The sequence below is a fragment of the Varroa jacobsoni genome, unplaced genomic scaffold, assembly GCF_002532875.2.
Source record: "Varroa jacobsoni isolate VJ856 unplaced genomic scaffold, vjacob_1.0 scaffold_91, whole genome shotgun sequence".
Lineage (NCBI taxonomy): Eukaryota > Metazoa > Arthropoda > Arachnida > Mesostigmata > Varroidae > Varroa > Varroa jacobsoni.
The window spans coordinates 161,309-180,208 of record NW_019212993.1 but is presented as its reverse complement, the minus strand read 5'-3'; the positions used below and the strand labels follow the sequence as shown (position 1 = coordinate 180,208).

Below are 18,900 nucleotides of genomic sequence, written 5' to 3'. Positions count from 1 at the left end.
TGTTAGGTGCATGCTGCTACTGCTCAAACCTGTATCGCACAAAGCGCATATCAATATGGATTCTTTCTTTTTCGATATGGAATCTTCCCTTTTACCAAAAAATCTGTGACTTTTCACGCCATTCAACCGATTTATTATATACTATTTATATGTACATACACTGAATTTTTATACAATACAGGAGCTAGGCATTGTAAATACTTTTAAGAGGCTGATTGATAAGCGAATACTCGCTATCAGCAATACTTCGCTTAGGATTTGCCAGTTCGTCCTGTCATGTACATTCAACTATGCATGTGCTAAAGCGTGGTTCGTATGACGGGACTGGTTGCTGCTAAAAGATCGAGACAAAACAAACAGTTTCTTTTTTATTGGGCGCAGGTGGACTTGAGAAGAACTGATTATGAAGAATAAGCCAGGTTCGTGAAAAGTAGCATAAAAGTAATATATAATAGAGGCTCGTGGAAGCGGTACTTAGACCATAGCTGTTGTCCTTACAAATGATCGAACACGATAAAAATAAAGACGTGCTGGGTTTTCTATGCTAATACCAGTAACCTATAATTGAAATGGGCGAAAATAAACTGAAGCTCTGTACAGCATTAGCTTGTAAACGCATATGGTGTTCAAGTCATGCTTCTCAAAATACCCTAAAGACGCCAACGATAATAAGATGTATTAAACTGATAGGAACCATTAAGAATTTGTGATTCATTGCGGAGCTGTACCTACATAACTTCAGAATCGTACAGGCTCATGACAATATCCTGCACTCTTTGTCTATTCAGAGTTTTTCAGGCATAGGCGCTTTTTATTTCAATTTTCCCGCGCGTCCAATTCTGTTGCGTATCCCAGAACAATCTAGTTCATCAGCTGTGTCCTTTGTTTTCAAGTTTTCGAGCGGTTCAATAAGATCCTCATCAAAGGCGCTATTCTGTTCGTTTCAGCTCTTCTTCTCGAAAAAGTCCGTTAAAAAGAACGAACTAAGGGTGCGTGTGTGTGAAAACGAGAATTTACATAGTTTTAGTAATGGACTTTTCGCGAAGAAGAAATATCTCGCGTTTGGAGGGCCCGTCCTCGTAAGTTTCCGTTAAAGTTTGTGGTGTTCTATACAATGTTATAATGAATCGTAATGTTTTGTCAAGACCCTTTCCGGCAATCGATTTTCTAGTATATAAATACTAAACAGTTTGTGGTAGTATTATTTATAGACCATTCCATATGGATAGTAGAAAATTAGTTATGTACCAAGCAACTTATTTATATGATATGTCTAAATGCTGGGTAAAACAGAGCTCGAATACATTTATAGCTTGATATTTGTAAAATTCTACGAGCGGTCGTCATCATATTCGCAAGCAAGATTTATTTTTTGTTAATACCCGAATTCATGATTTTGGCGGAAGACATTGCAGATTCACATTCTTTACCCAACTGTTCAACAATCACCATGATTACAAAATACGGTCCAGTAGGACTTATTGATGAGATGCCACTTCTATACAAGTTTACTGGTGCAGCTAAAAAAAAACTTTATTCGAATTATTAAAGTTATTACAACAAAAACACGCCATTCACAGACAAACTGATAATATTGTGTAAGTGTTTATCTAGCAATGTCCAGAATAGCATGCCTTATGCATATATTGGATCACCTCTGTAAAACATTGCTGAAGCAGCTTTCAGAATGGATCGGGTTTGAGATAGAATAACTGGTTCGCCTATCTCTATGTCTGAGTCTATGAGATGCTTGAACTTGTTATATATCGTAAATACCCCTTTGTTTTTCTATTCAACCAAAAATGTTTTATTTCTTAAAAAGGAAAAAATATATTTTTTATTTATATATTTAAATTAATTATTATTAAAGATGCTTTTAACCGTCTGTAGCTCACATGTCATGAAAAATCAGCTGTTTTAGAGGATACTTATTTTGTGCAAGTTTAGTTAACCTTCAATTTGAAACCTTTAACGATTTACGATTTACCAAAGAAGTATATCTTTGTTAACTCATTTAATTATTTCTGTATTTACTCCGAGCCCATAACTCTACTTGTTTCTGTGCGCCCTCTTAATAGAGATGGCAGAAAAACTCACACCTTTGATTTAATAAATTTCAACTAATCTGTGCGTATTCTCCATCTTAGGGTGGTATCGAGGGCTTTACACACATTAGCGAGCCTGTTCAAGTCCCTGACTTTTGTTAAGACGCTTACTTAATCCTCTTATTGTATATTATATTATTCATGCTGAAGTTCGACTGCTTTATGAACGTTCGAAACTTCTAATTTTATTATCAACTAAGGGATTAATAACAATAATAATGGGTTTCCTGCAAGTTTAGTACTCTGATAGAGATCTCAGCACGCGATGTTTCTCTGACAATATTCTGTGAGCCATATGGCGACGCTGGGCGTACCGCTCGTCTTCAAGAAGCTTTTGACGCGTACCAAACCCACGCGGTAGGTGAGACCAAGTGGATGACTCTCGAAGAGATGCGGGAATTTCAAGCACAATCGCAGCATCAGAATCAGTTAGTCCACTATGTTTGTGATCCATTTGAAGGTTAGTTGCTGAGCAGTTTAGTTTCTATAGCTATTTCCTATCTTAAAAGCAATAATCAATAATACTTTGCGCTTCTCGGCAGATTTACCGTACTTTTTTTGGGAAGGGTATATTATACGCATTCTGCTATATTTTAGTTTCTTAAATATAAGGATAAATGTCCTTTTGCCTAGCAATGTTTTAGTATATGTTGTATAAATCGCGTAACTATATAAAAGAAACAATGTCAGTTAATGTTAATATAAAAGCTGTATTATAAGAACGTAACATCTTACTGTTTCTTATTATTAATTATCTCACCGTCTTTTATTGATTTAATTAGGTCCTGTGTTTGATCTTGCTCAAGCTTCGGAGCATCCGGTATGGGGTCCTCTGGTGTTATTGCGTTGTTTGAGAGACAAGCGCGCTCTTCCGTTGTTCCAAAAAGGACAGGCAATCTATTCACTAGCGATGAAAAACGTAATAGCTACTTTCTCGTCAGTGACTCCAGCGCGGCGAGTGGGTCTCACCCAGCGAATCCGGTGGATGGGGGGTCGAATGGAAGCCGCACTCAACAACACGGTTACCCATGTTGTTACAGGTAAAAATAATATAATAACTTTATTCACACTGATCCTATGTGTAGCTGGCGAGCCTCGAAGCAGCGATTCTAATCTCATTTAATCAAAGGTAGGGTCATTATTGCATATTTCCTTAGTAAACTTAGATTGTTCAAATCCGATGGCAAATATCCGCTACTTTAATATTGTTAAACGTAATCGTGGTTCAACAAACACGCTTAGCGATCGCTTTCAAAAGACTTTCCTATATAGTAGCTATAAACTCCGTTTCCCACAGAGTTCTTCATATGTCAAAAACTAAATAATCGCTTGAAATGTGTTCATATTTCCTAGCAAGGGATGCACATATGATCAATAAAATGATAGCCTACTATCATCATTATTATTTATTGTTGACGTATTTTGGACGGGTACAGGATAACTCTTTGTATCGAGCTAATTATAAATGCTAGCTTTGGCTTTTCACTTCAGACGAGGTAGGCTCAAAGAAGTACATTGTTGGCGCCCAGCGTGGTCTTGCACTGCAAACAACCGCGTGGATTGATCGTGTTTGGGATACGACGCAACATGAACTCAAACATGCACTTTCTATCGCAGAAGAATTTAGGACTCCAATATTTGCCAATTTAACGATCACCACGTCCGGCCTTGCTGAAGATGAAAAGGCTGAAGTAACAAAACTTATACAAGATAACGGTGGAACTTACACTGGAAAGTTAACTAAAGCAAATACGCATCTTGTAAGTAATTAAATAATTGACAGTCTGTTCTGTAGTTAACTAGATGGTAGTACATGAAAACGTTATAAAAGATCAATTTTTTTTTTAATTCACGATACGATAAATTTGTTTTTGTATTATCGATTGATTTGCTTTTTAAAATTTTTCGGTTTTACCACTAACATTTGAAGTATTATTTTTTCTATACATATTGAACATTATTGAGGATGCCTGCAAGCGACGATTTCTAAGTTCTTGAGGCCACCTTCGACCACTCGATCTCGAACGAATCATATGAATCTACAAAGACGACGGGTAAATTTGAACGAGGAAAACATAACCTTCTGTCGACCATACCGTCATATTGATTAGTCGCTTCTCGCGCCGATTAATTCTGGAAAGCATCAATCCTTCACAATCCAACAAGCCGATCAAGGGCAGATCCGCTTGTGTTTACATCAAACATCTCATTTCATATATAGTTAGTTTTATTTTATATTTTTCAAATATTCCTCTAAATGGATTGTATTGTCAGGTGGTTCGAGAAGGAAAAGGTGCAAAGTATACAGCGGCCTTAAAATGGCAGTTGCACGTGGTTACGCCGGACTGGGTATCCAATTCAGTAAAGAAAGGTTTCATGGTTGATCCTATTCAGTATCTCATTGGAGAATCTATAGAGCCGTTAACCGGGAAAAATGATACCGTAATGAATTCAAGTGTAACATCCGTCGCCTCTACTATATCGAGGTATGGGTAAGGTGTTACCAATTACATTTTAGTCTTAAACTTTGATTAGAAGCTTGAAAAAAATATTTAAAAGCAAAATGAGGCATATAACTCACTTAGGACGCTTATTGCTATATGAAGAGTATTTAAAAACAATGCACAATAAAATAAGTTTTCGTAGCTGGATAACTAGCCATTTTAATTACATGTTCACGTGGCAGTATATTCAGGAGTAACATGTCTTCCACTCAGTTCTCTTTAGCTAGTTCCAACGTGCGACATTTCTCAATGCAGCGGCAAATAATACCGACATGACCTCTAGGTTTACAATAAATCAGACATTGAACGATAAGCAGGTCGGTTCTCTCCGAAAGGACAACGAATGTTTCTTCTGGAAGCACCGCCGCTGGGGATCCTGCCTACAGTGAGGTACTCCGACTCAAAAAAGAGGATGTTTCGGGTGCTGGGCAATTCCTGGATGGCTGTTCGGTTCATGTATTCGGCGTTCGAGATAAGACGTTATTAGACCGTTTGCATCAAATAATAAATCAGGCGGGTGGTCTACGGGAAGATGCTTTCAACGATGGCGTAACACACATTATAACGATGTAAGCCTAAAAGTCTATATGTATTATATACCTTCTTTTTAATTATCAATAGTTAAACAACTCTGCACACTATAATGCCACAACTTAAATATATATTTCTAGTTGATGATCTTTAAGTGTGAAATCGACTCGGCTGTTGACTCATTATGCAGCCCATCGGCGAGCGGTCTATCTGAACTTCAACGCAACATCGAGGCTACTTTTGCTTCACCGGCTGTGATCCTACCATCATGGTTGGTGGCTTGTGTTCGCGAAAAATCGTTGGTGTCGCCAGTAAATTACGCCGTTCCTGGATTCGACCCCCCACCAGAAGCGGGCGAAGGGGTAGACAGGTCACACGGAGAGCACACAACTCATAGCTCGGCATGTTTGGGCGTTACCGCGAACCCTAATTGCTCATGTAGCAGCGTGGGTAATAAAACTTCTTCAAAACATTTGACGCTCGGCACTTCTGTTAGCGCCAGTGTAACAGGCTGTCTAAATGGAAAGGCATTTTGTCTGACACAAGGTAAGCCACCCCCGAGATTCAGAAGACCTGCCTGGATACTAAAGTAAGTCTTTCTTGCGCAAGGAAAAGCAACATATATAAGAAAAGGGGTTTATATATATGAACCTAGGTATGACGTATCTGTTTTTTGTTACTAGATTTTTTATTTACTAATTATTTTTTATTTATTATATTATTTCTTTTTTAAGTAACGTATAATGTTTTTTTTCGTAATTCTTTCTTTGCAGAACTGCGCACAATGTATTTGAATGTAGTACATGACTTGCCTGCTCTTCGGGAGGGTATCGAATCTCTAGGGGGACACCTTGTCGATTCCGAAGACACTGTTGGCCCTTCTCAAGAACTATATATGGTTTACACGAATATGGTGTCAGCTACACTGCCCCCACCAAATTCGATTACTATACTCTTTCTCGAAGGTGTAATTAAACAACGGCGTTGGACAGATCCCTCGGTCAGCCTTTTCTTTCAGGTGCTCCATGCCCCGAGGGCTGACGTTCCCAACGGGGTAATGTCCAGCGTTGTAGTTACTCCTACAGGTTAGTTGAGTACAGTCGATTCCTTAGTTCTATTGTTATGGTTACCACAAGATATATGTTCTCCATGCATTTTGATTGGTTGTGTTTTAACGAAATGTAGGTTTTTTTTTTTCGAAAATGTCCTCAGTCGATTTTGGATATACAGGTAATGCATGGTGTTATAAATGTATATAAGCAGGTTACTCATTTTGCGTTTGCATTCAATAATTTTGAATCCGTGTTCATCTCGCGTAAAAAGATTATTTGTTATTTTTGTGAATTCCGCTGCAGGCTTTAGCGAGCAAGAAGTAACGAGTATGTCACGAGCCCTCGCTCTATTTGGTGCTTCCCTTCAAGCTGTCATGGTACGGAGTAGTAAACCAGACAAAAAGCTCTGGGCCACAACACACCTCGTTTGTGCAACGGATAAAAGCAACGGAAAGCTAGAAGCAGCCAAACGGTGGAAAATTCCAGCGGTCACGGTAAACGGCCATATACATAATTAAGTCAAGTTGAATTTGTTTTTATTACTGGTAGAGGAAGATAACATATGCAAATAAGCAATATTCCATATCTGCGCAAGAAATAGTCTTAAGATAATTCGCACGAACGTTAGCATATATTTTCACATTAAATAAAAGTGCATAGAGCACACGACATGGAGAAGCTGGACTTGGGTGTTTACAGTGGGTAACTTCGTTTGACTTCACATTTCATGATTCCTACTCAGCTACTAAAGAAAGTTACTACTGAAATCACTAACATAGTTATTTCGCCTTAGCTGGAATGGGTGCTTGTTTGCGCTCGGGAAGGTTGCCGCGTTGGTGTAAAGGAATACCTCATAGATCCCGGCCAATGGGAATCGCTACCGGACGCAGCAAAAAAATCTCCCCGCAGACCGCCCCCAGAAACTCCGGTTGAAAAGCGAATGAGGCCTATTGAATTTCAAACAACACCTTCGCAAGGATTGGACATTTCGCGCAAACAGACACCGCCGCCAATAACAACGATAGTGACTCCAGGAACAGCCGTTAACAACAGTGGTAAGCTTCATTTCATGTGAAGTTAATAAGCTTGATAACTATGTTCGTTGGTATCGATGTTGCTGATGTTATCAGGTAGGCGAAGACATGTCTTAGCTAAAATGAATATCTTCATAACCCAGTATTATTGATGCCGTAGTCACAGTGCGTGACTACAACGCGCATAACTAATATAGACACCTGTTCACGAATTAAATGGAGTAGGAACTGCAGCGGCCAGTGATCGTCGTCCTTCAGGGGCTCAGACGCCGATGTTGTCCTCTCAGCGAATGCGGGAAATCTACGAAGAGTGTAGCCGTTTCAAAACACCCAAGAGGTCAAACGGCGCAGATGTGGACTCGCCCGGAATGCCCCGAATCGGGGCTGACAAGATATCCGAGATGGTTCAGCAAATTCAAGACTCACCTTTGCGACCATACGATATTCCTGAGGCTTCGTTTAATGAAAAGTGCTCGCAAGCTGTGAGCGGTAGGTAAAGATTGGAAAATCTGATTTAATTTGCTAATTGACATAACTTTTTATCGTCGAGGATAGTGTCAACGCTGCAATTATGCTGTTAGCTACCGCTTCTCAGGAAAGGTAACGATCGGATTGATTACTGTAATTTTAACACGCCATGTAAAACCGGTTGTTATTTATGGAAATTTGAATTATAATAAACACTATAAATACTTAAGGAAAATATTAGTGCCAGCAAAAATGTGGAGACGTTTTTATTGACAGGTGCTAAAGGTTAATTTGTAGTGTATACAACATTTTATTGAATATTTAGTTCTCACAGGCGCTTCATGATTTCAGCTAAATCATGTTTAACAATCGGCCGCCCACTGGACGGAATTGTCGCAGTAATTGATGAAGACGGCTTAAAGCCTTGTTCACTCGAACTGAAGATGTCAATCGAACGCCTGGGGGGCTGGGTATGCCACACTGTAGAGCGGTGTACACTGATTATTTTGCCACCGAGTCATAAGCAATCTGACGATGGTCGTCGGTTGCGAGTGAGCGCACAAAGATTAAACAAGCCAATCGTTGGTGTTGAATGGGTCTGGGCTACCATTGATACCATGGAGAGACCTCTATTAGTAGAGTTTCCTCCTAACTACGAAGAAAAATATGGAGCACCGTATGTCCGATGTAAAAAGGTGCGTATTTACAGAACGAAAATTGGTGTAGACATATTTTTCGATCATATCCATATAACGAGAAGAAACATCCTTTATAGGAATGAGCTTACAAGAAAACACAATTGGGCTCGTGCCAATGCGGACATTTTAAAAAGAGTAACAGTCACATGGTACAGAGAAGATCATCATTAACTATTAGTACTACTATACTTCACAGCTTAGTGACTACGTACCCAAATGGGAGGACTCCGACCTTGACATATCGGTACCGAAAGTTGACGATGCGCCGAGGACTACGGTAAGTTAGAAAAATATTTGAAGGATTTGGATCTGTGTCCTGGAAACCACTTCGAATACGGTTTAACCCATGACTGTGTCGTATAGGGGTACTTAATTGAATTGTAGATTTCCGAGTGTATTTTTTACTGACGACAAACATACAAGACACATATTTTAGTGTAAAGGAGTTCACACTTCTTGATTTTTATATGACCTTATAAAGAGCTTTCTCTTGTAGTTTGCAATGCTCGAATTTCATATTGTGACAGTTACAAGATTCGACAGTTAAAATGCCGGTTAATCAGGTAGATTACATTAACGGATATTGGTTATGTCTGGTAATTGCTCCCCTAATGAAGTGTGGATATGTTTATAGAAAATCTGCGGATTTTTGTGCGCAAGAGGTATCAATCTAGTTCAAATGCAAATGGTGCACAAATAACACAATAATGCCGTCAGTATAGATTAATTTAAAGTATAATGCTTAGCAGCTTACTGAGAAGGCGAGCGTTCATAATACAACGTTGATGATTTATACCACTCTAGTTCTTTTTCTAGAGCTTCTTTTTCATCTGTCTTTCTACTAGGTCTAGCTATGTAGATGATGACGGCAGAATAGGTCTTTCAGAAGTTTTACTCACTTAAAAATGTGCGATTCTCTGTCCGCAAAAATAGACGAAGGACACATCTGGAGTAACTCTAGAGAATGAAGCTGACCTATCGATGCCTGTCGTGGAGCAACCGAGCGTCGAGAGTAGTCACGCTACTCCTAGGCAGAAAGCGAACACAGCAAAAATAGAACAGGGCAGTGTTGCTGATGTTAGTGAGGACGAGGATCAGGACAAATCTGTTCCCTCCAACAATATTCATGTCTGCAATGTTTCTACTGAGGGGGCCGCATCTAGCAGTCGATTCCTTAGGCCAAGGCGGTCATCCGTGGCGTCGGTGGGGTCAGAGGTGCCCGCCACTCCGATGGAAGCCCCGCAAGCAGATAAAACTTTACAAAAGGCTAGCTCTGCCGCTTCCGTGTCAAAGGATCCCCTACGAGAGATACTAAGACGGAACTCGGGACGCCAAGCAACTCCTTTAGTTCGTCGATTGTCTCGGGCTGATATGGACGATACGAACCGGTCTCAGAACAGGCGGTCTCAGCTCGTTATGGCTAGTCAATGTTCAATAGGAAGTGTTCTTGCAGATATCGAGACACAGCCAGAAGAAGGTGAGTGTAACTTGCGTAACTGCTACCGCGCTGATACGGAGTTTTATGCGTCCCTTAGAGGTACCAACGGGGCATCAAGATATATTTTCAGCAAGACCTTTTCTTTTTGGCATTCTTAAGAGATGATCAAGGCTAATATACCTGGTCTAGAAAAACCTAAATCAACTATTTCTTCGTCTAGGAAGACTTTTCCAAAGGGATAGATGTTCTGGTTCATCAACGCTATTTACTCGAAATATATATATAGGACAAGTCTCAAGACTGGACAACAATATTCGTACTGGCGCTAACTACAGAAAGGGTCATGCGTGTCATTTATAAATCCTTAGTCAGCTTATTATGACGGTCTGTTATTGAGTTTTGCAGGCGTCACTTACGGCAGAACAATGACAATTCCCACATCCACTCAGTTAAACAGCACTGTGTACGGGGATGCCGTTGCTCCAAATTTTGGAGACGTATCCATGGTTAGTAAAATTTTTCAATACCGTTGATATTTATCTTAGTAATAAATAAATAGAATAAATGTTATCTATAGTTCTGTAATATGCAAAAGCCATTCTGACTAGTAATTCGATCTAATGGTCGCTTATCAGTTCGTTTCAAGTGGTACCGGGGTTGCTTATGCGTTTGTATATGCTTGGATTGAATCAGTTGCATTAACTATTGTCTTTAAAGTCTTGGCAAAAATATGAAATTCGGTAACAAATTGCTTATTTGTTTGGGACAAAATTGCGGTTAGGTGCGGCATTGCACTGATGAGATGATGAATAATCCAGCTGCAACGAAAGCTACTCCAAAAAGATTGCGAGACACTTTTGAGGTTCAAGATACGCCTGGGAAGAGATTTAAAAAGAATCCTGTGGTAAGAAGTTTTTTTGATTATAATAAGAGTAATAGTCGAAAATTCAAATAAATTTAGGTTTAAAGGGCGTATTAGAACTCTATTATGTTTTAAAAGCTATTATCTTTAATGGCATTAAAGAAACAACAGCCCACCACACTTCTTATGACTCAAAAAAATGCACTATCACTGCTATACTTCTATGTTGCACACGTTTATTTAAATATGGGTTCCGTGTAGAAGTGATTATTATTATTACGTTCCTCGGAGTAGCAAAGCGATCATAACCACGCTTGCCCTTCTGGTAGCCGTTCGTTTCCGTGAAGAGCGAGATGTTTTAAAGACGGACCGCCCAAAGTTACTTGAATATCAGAGCACACGACTCGGGCAGCTAAATAGTACTAGTATTGTTATTCTTACACAGAGGAAATATCGCTTGTGTGCCCATAACAAATAAAACGTATGTTTATAATAAATAATCTCAAGAAATTTGAAATTTTTTCATCGGTGTTATCTAGTCACTAGGGTACTCTCTGTTATGTGTGTCATATATTGATGAGTACGGGCGAGAGTGTCGTAAATGATTTTTTTTAACTTTCATTCAGTTTCATTATGTTTGATAGTTTCACTTGAGCAATATTCAATTAACCAAGATTGCCTCGTATTCTTCCAGAAACACGAGCTTACTCATAACGATACAACAGAAGTAGCTTCACCACCTCTAACGAAAAAGTCGACTGAAAAGGTGTACGAGTTGTATCACCTTGATGAAGAGACGTAAGTGCCTACTTCATGACATTTAGTTTTGCGTTCGACTCAATCATTATACAATAGGTGACAAGAGATGGTAGAGGTTTTACCCATTGAACAGTGCTACTGGCAACAGGTAGGGTCGCTGTTTCGCGTTTTGAATCACGCTATTATACCTTTACGATAGAGTATTTGATCATCAGATAGTATAAGACAACAGTAAGTGTATCAAACCTGCGTTTTTTCATTACTGTCCGCTATAAAATCTACGTGAACAAGTCTTCAGAATTATCTCTTGGCATTGCATCAAGCATTTACTTGACTAGGAGCCTAGCTCCTACTTAGACTGGGTTAGGTCTTGCTGGACTTATCTGGTATTTCTTTAATAGACCCATTGAAACGTCATGGTAAACATACATTGACTAACTCTTTGTATAATCATCCCTGGTATTTACAATGCTCCGTGGTACTAACTTTGCTAAGCTGATATCCGAACCAGCTATGCCTAAATGCTTACTTGTTATTCCGGCAATGCACTAGAGAAAATGCGTATTGACTACTCAGAAAATGTCTATTTGTCACAGTTTCTTAGGTTAGTACTGGTGCACTCAAATCAGTTCCGGAATGGCATAGAATCTAATGCTTAGTACATATGCTTAATAAATGTAAATCGCTTTCAGAGATAAACGGTGTCGGCACCTAATTACCGAGCTAGGAGGAGCCATCGTGGATAACCTTTCAGCTGAGGTTAGTGCTCCTTCGAGTATTGAAAAGATCACTATTATAGACCCCACCCAACCGCGGATTATGAAGAAAAGTTCTCTACTTCAACAGCTGGCGTGTGGTGGTTGGGTTCTCGCGCCAAGTTACGTTGATGATAGCTCGGCAGCCGGATACTTCTTACCGGAGGCTGAGTACATGTTAGGTGTTGGCACGAAAGGGCAACCCGAATCCAACATCCGAAAGATATCGGCTGAACGCTTCGCGTGCTGGCCGCGATGGAGGAAACAGCGTCTCGAATATGGCACCGGAGCTTTTGACAAGTGGAAAGTAGGGCTATTCAGTTCGACAGTGGAACGAGAACGTGGCCATCGACTGTTGTTAACAGCCGGTGGTGCCGTGGTCCTCAATCGAGAGGACATGGACGCGCTCAAGGAAGCGACGCACATTTTTGTGACAAAGGGAGATACCAGCACCGCAAGAAAGCTGCGCGCCAAGCTTGGACCGAGCGCATTAATAGTCGCCCCAGACTACATGCTACACTATTTGTCGCTTGGTGAGGTAAGATCATTGACGGGTAATTGGATTAAATTGTAAATGCAAGAAACAATGTTTCTTGCAAGAGCAGACGATATTGTGGTGTGATTTGTACTAACAAGCTGTATGAAATTTATCACTAAAAGGATAGAATTGTTGATGGTTACGGTTGATATCTAATGACGGTTTTAAGATTACTAGTTTTGAAGCAGTCGCAAGGTAAAGGTATGGAATAAGCTCACATAGGGCACATTGGTTGGACTGAACTTACATATGCTCAGTCATTAGTGTGATGTAGTTAATGCTATAATACCAGAAGCAGTAAATACTTTGTTATGATTAATGGTAGAACAAGCATCGAGCAGGCAATACGACGGGTATTTACAGTAGAATTTTACTGTGCTGGTATTGTTTCTTTGCATTCTATTTCCTTTACAAATTATCGTGAATGTGAGATTCGATACGAGCGAGCCACAAATTTTATGAAATCTTTAATTCTTATTTGTTAAATACTTCACAAATATTCGGTCGTATGTATTGGTCAAGTGAAATTTTACAAATAATACGAACGTTGCTCATAATTTCAATGCAGCTTATATACCTATATAATACTCCTAGCACGATTGTGAATTCCAAGAGAGTTACGAAAGAAAAAAATACATTTTTCAATTGGAAAGGAGTTTTGATGAGCTTTCGGTGCATATCTAATGCTAGATGCTACTTATGATTTAAAGAGATAAATTTTTCGTTTCTTTATTAGGCATTCAATACAGGTCCCCATTCGTAATGGAATTTTTTCAATGCTCTTTATTTATGTTTCAGGTGGATCCAGCAGCATTTGCGATACAATAGGTATAATAAAGGCTAATGAATTCAATATAGTGCAAAGAGCACCACAAAATATTTGTATCAATGCTTATCGGTGCATAATGTGTTTTGTAATCTGCTATGTAAATAAGTGTGGTTCTTGTATATAAGTATGGCTTGAGCAAACCTATTAGTGTGATCGTTAACCACGAACGGAACGAAGACTTAATATAGAACCAATAATGAGAAGATAAATATTACTGATATGACTAAGGTTGTTTTTGCTTGAACAAACAACTACGTGGTAAAATGACAGGCTCAAGTGATGAATGCAAATAAATGGGACCAAGCCGTTTATTATTACTATATAATTATGCGTTTTTTTTAAATGGTGCTGATGGTCTTTTCTAGTAAAAGTATAATCGGTTGTTGTCCTGGCTTGAAAAGAGATTTTTTAGAGGCGGAGGATAAATGGATTTGCCTATGACTTTGAGAAAATGCTAAACACCAGCCTTAATAGCTAGTTACAATGGTTCAGATTTACGATCAGAACCTTCCTTCGCAACGACTAAGAAAATCCTCGTTTCTTACGTTTTCTAAAAAGCTTAAAGGCAGAATCGGAGCAACTCAGCGACAAAACAATTGGCCTAGATAGTGCATTTTAGTAGCCGAGACTCGCTATAGAGTTTTCAAACTAAATCTGGAACAAAATAAATTGACTAGTTTTATTATGCACCTAGTCACTCCGGAAAGGGCCCTTATAGAAAATGGTAAAATAAAATGATTTCTAAAGGTTTACCATATCGTGCGATAGATCTTAGTAACCTGGCATGTTTGAGCAGTTTCCAAGAACGCGGATGAAGAGTAGTATGGGTTTGTAGACGTAACTGTATTGTCAGTTCAGATAATTTATTATATGATTTCCCCGTTCAATTAAACTAGCAACGCCGTATTTTTTTTTCTGACGACATATTAAGTAGTCTAACAACAGTGAGACCACACGCGTTTTGGCTCATTAGATATCTGTACATTAACTTACGGAACTGAGCATATAACTTTGAAATAATAAAGATCTGATGCCCTACGAAGGGGATTGATACACATCTTTGTAATCCAAAGAGAAGACTCTAATGGAATCATGCTAAGCTGTGACAACATTGTTTTGGTCCTTAGCTATGTATTGCTTCAAACAGAGATAATAATTGGTTTAAATAACTACCCAATAAAGGTGCTTAAAAAAGTCCTTAACTGTTACCAAGAAAAAGACAGCGTAGCAAAGCAAACATGGCATATTCCACATAATTTCAAAATGTTACTAGTTCAGTTTTATTTGTTCAAGGCTAGATATCCAGCTGATGAAGTTAGCAGACAGCAAAACTGACTGAATTGATCGGTTTGTGGATGAGATGCAGAAATATTTGAAAATCATATGAATTACTACGTTTTTTAATATTTACAAAAAGACTAAGTCTATCATATGGCCTCTACTATAGTCTATCATAGTCTCGATATGGCCTGGCTACTAATTGCTGGAACTGTGGTTGTCGGCACTTCGGGGCGGTCTGCGGACCTGTTGAACGAAAGCAAGATAGCAAGTAAAACACAGGGAATGCAAAAAATCTTGAAATGACTTTGAATATTACTAAGGCCTGTTTACGACGATTTTTCAATTATGACTGCGTGTTTGTGGCATAGTGCTTCTCGGGAGAATCGGGGTAGTCACAAAGCTGATTAAGCGGTTTTGCAAAGTCGGCATCTCTAATAATTTTGCTCGAATACTCACAGAACACTACAAGCTATTATACTATAGCTTCGTGCGGCATGTGTATGTTGTATTCAATCAGTCTGTGTCGCTGCTTAAATGATTCAAACAAATGTCAAGGTATTCGAAGGTTTTATATGTATTAACGAGATGTATTCAATGACATATGGGTTTTAAAGGAAGATTTTATCTTTGATCAATTTGTTAGTGGGTATTCATAAAGAACTGTTCACTGTCGGTTCCAACTGCTTATGGTATAGTATCTATACACGCAGACCCTATCCATGCATAGGTTACGGCGGTTTCGTTGTTTAGAAACATCCTATTTCATTGAGCCAATTTTTAGCATGCAGATAGGCACGAGGCGCTTGAAATGTTAGTCAACTCAATGGCGTTCAAAATGTTGCGCAACTTCTCATCAAGAACGCTGTTTTGAGAGTATATTTTAACTATAATGAGTTATACTTGTAAAGATAGATGGAAACGTATGATGGAGGTATTGCATAAACCACTTTTTTATCATGTTTAAGATGTTACCTATTATAGGTAAAACAAAAAAAAAAGCTTATGAGTGAGTAGCCGCCGAAATCGGATCATTTAAATCTTAACTTTTTTTTTAAAATGTGACTAATTTAAGACGAGAAAACTCACATAAGCGACGATTTGTATCCGGGTGTAATTAAAATATTGATACTAATATTAAATATCAAAATATTAACATGTACTTTTTTTACATTTTAAGCGCTAAATAGAACTTTAGAGAATTAGGGATCGTAGTGCTGGATTATTTTTGAAGATAAACTACTGACTGCATTTACAATTTATGACGGATTACGTAACCTCCCTCAACACTATAGAATTACACGTTTTAAAAAGCCTATAGCATAAGAGACTAACTTTAGGTCAAACTTGAATAATGATTTTTCAATAGCTGAGGCCCCTTCTGAAAGCGCATAGTAACGATGAAGATATTTACAGGTGATCATACATTTATTGGGCTTCGAAACGAGCAGTACCCCTTTTCGTTGTTATATTATTAAAACGTTCATCCGAAAATGCTCCTCACTTATAAAAAAAAACACTTAAGCCGTGTGGACTGAGACTAATCTAGTGAATTTGTAATGAAGATATTTTTTACAATTATAACCGCGTTATACTCCAATATTAGCTAGATACGGAATAAAAGGTTGGTGAAATTATTGTGTTTATAGGCTTAACTAGATGCTAAGTTTACTTAACGTAAACGCGACTAGTTATAACTGCCTAACAAGCAGTTGCCAAAGTTTTTCGGTAATTTGAAACTTACGAAGATGCTTTCGTAAGAGTTCAAAACGCAAATTAAATTTACGAGGTAAACCGCAAGCTGTCATAAAGACTAGGTAATCGAGAATTTGTTCGACATGACAAATTTGGTATTTCTAGCATGTCAAATTTTTTTAGAGGGAATTCAAAATATTCGTAACGACTACTGAGTACGTTAAGGTTTTCAAACATGACTCTTTAGGGGTCTCTAGCTAGGAAAGGTACATTTACGACGGCCAAACACAAATGTATCGTTATTGTAGGGGTGGCAAAAACCTTTTGTTGTGTCTACGAGATAGCAAGCCTATGTAGCAAAGGGTATATTTTAATATTCTATATTAGTACACTTGTCAGGGTCCTCGTTTAATAAATTAGCACATTTAAAAAAGACACATAGTGAACTCCGTCTATTTTGATATAATTTTTTATTATTACCCAAATGTTATACATTATACATTTTTGTACTGAATCAAGTACCAAATTTAGAAACGTTAATCATGTTATTTACATAGCACTAGCAATAGAAACCCACAATACGGTACTTAGCTGGCTAAATTCGATGTTCGTGCTATTAGTAGACGACCTTTTATGACCTTTCAGCGGCAGAAACTGAGGTCATATGTGCGTGGATTATTCCATTTGCACAAATCCTAATAGTAACGAGCAATTTCTTTTACTTGAGGCAAGTAGTTTTGTTTGGACCGTGCATCTAGCCACCAAAAGGAAATCGAATTCGCGGGTTCTGCTATTCATTCCTCGATGGTTTCAGCTCCTGTTAGTGTCATTCCCACCAACGATGCTGCAGCACTACGTCAACCTAGTCCTCGCTATGATCAAGGAGAAACATCGAAACAAGCGTCAGCAAGAAGTTACGCCAGGCCTTCGTAGATTTGGTGGAAGGTACCGGTTTTAGTAGAAGGCAATAAATAGTAGGTTAAGCAACTTTGCCGGAAGAAGGCGTGACCCAGATACGTCAAGACAACACACATGCACTTCAGCCTGTGGATTATATTTGTGCTATGAGATCCATTAACTAAATGCTTATTGAAAGTTGTAGGCGTTTGTAGTACTTCCGTGAAGATGGCTTGCGGCTGTATTGTCATTTAAGACCATCTGTGATAGCGGCAAATGACATTTACATTTACATTTCAGATTACAATATCCATTATATTATAGTTCATAAGGTGAATACAGTGAGTTAAAGACTTCTTCGTTCCCACATGGATTACTGCATTATGTCAAAAGAAGTATCTTAGTAACTTAAATTTTGTGATCCGCGTCATCGACCGATTCTTGTAGAGCTTTGTTTTCAAGAGAATACCGCCTTTTGTAGAAGACTGATAGTTCGCCATTTCCCATTTCCTCCTCTAGGCTTCATCCTGGCAGGCAGCTTAGCTTAGATCACGCCTTTAAGAAAAAGACTATTATCGCCTGTAAGAAAACTTCCCTTATTCGATGCTACAATAGTCGTTTGCACTAATCTAGCTAAGTGTGAGAGTTAATGGTTGCCTCAAATGTGGGGGGTTACCTGTGAACGGTCTGCTTTCGTTATCCGATCAGTGTTATGGGTCTCAACATTCGCTTATCAGCCGTTATAGCAGATAAGCCTTAAAGTACCTCGTGTATTTACGTGTATACGGTTTTCTTTTGGCAATACTGCCGACGTGATCACTACCATCACGGCTTCTGGTAATTACAAGGTACCAGTCTTGTGAGTACGAGCGAGTTTTATTTAGCACAATCACAATTCAAGCCTAGGAAAGACTTAGCCCACTACAACGAATTAATACCCCGACCGACTTCCGTACAACTCAAATTATCTAATGGAATGAAAAAGATTGCCAAGAATCATAATTGGGCTTGACCGTCCTGTCTGGTCCCGTCCTATTTAGTTTTGTAGTAATACGAAGCAGTTTTGACTGACCGAATATAAGGGAGTTACGAGGAGGTTTTTAAAAATATAAGTTATCTAGAAAAATGTGTTTAGAGGTTAGGCAAAAACTTAGTGGGTATTACTGGTAGGCTACCCCAAACTTAGTATATATACTAATGGTAAAGGTTATTAAGTTGTAGTTGAATATGTGTTATTATCGTAAAGCAACAACAAAATCGACTTTGAAATTTATGCTACGTATTACACACGATCAGTGATGGCATAACGGTTAAGATAATTGTTTGTTAACTTCACAAGCCGAGATCGAATTTGCGGAAAGTCACGAAATCCCCAGAAACTGACTTCTCGAAAGTCTGACAAACAGAGCGCCTTAATATGAATTCGCACGAGTAGAAAAGAGATCTTACACAGAAAA

The 18,900-nt window shown here is 38.6% G+C and overlaps 1 protein-coding gene across 3 annotated transcripts; it reads left to right on the top strand.

The window, feature by feature from the left end:
- The first annotated feature begins 911 nt into the window (after nt 1-911).
- On the top strand, nt 912-13,898 carry mus101 (mutagen-sensitive 101). 3 transcript variants are annotated; one of them, XM_022839905.2, is made up of 20 exons: nt 912-1,079; nt 2,345-2,565; nt 2,888-3,145; nt 3,597-3,865; nt 4,380-4,591; nt 4,927-5,178; nt 5,331-5,686; nt 5,914-6,225; nt 6,496-6,686; nt 6,986-7,247; nt 7,452-7,715; nt 8,046-8,389; nt 8,589-8,669; nt 9,326-9,869; nt 10,236-10,336; nt 10,612-10,734; nt 11,387-11,490; nt 12,144-12,210; nt 12,298-12,744; nt 13,543-13,898. In XM_022839905.2, the coding sequence occupies exons 1-20, from the start codon at nt 1,030-1,032 to the stop codon at nt 13,570-13,572; spliced, it is 4,488 nt and encodes a 1,495-aa protein (XP_022695640.1). In that variant the 5' UTR covers nt 912-1,029; the 3' UTR covers nt 13,573-13,898. The 3 variants fall into 3 exon arrangements, with proteins under 3 accessions (XP_022695640.1, XP_022695630.1, XP_022695623.1); XM_022839895.2 differs by having other exon boundaries at nt 913-1,079; nt 4,945-5,178; nt 12,144-12,744; XM_022839888.2 differs by having other exon boundaries at nt 913-1,079; nt 12,144-12,744.
- Nucleotides 13,899-18,900: the final 5,002 nt, after the last annotated feature.

Excerpts from the sequence above, each read along its gene's own strand:
- mus101 (XM_022839888.2), top strand. The coding sequence starts at position 1,030 with ATGGACTTTTCGCGAAGAAGAAATATCTCGCGTTTGGAGGGCCCGTCC. Across the intron at positions 6,687-6,985 it reads GGAAAATTCCAGCGGTCACG|CTGGAATGGGTGCTTGTTTG; the intron begins GTAAACGGCCAT and ends ATTTCGCCTTAG. Across the intron at positions 7,716-8,045 it reads GTGCTCGCAAGCTGTGAGCG|CTAAATCATGTTTAACAATC; the intron begins GTAGGTAAAGAT and ends TCATGATTTCAG.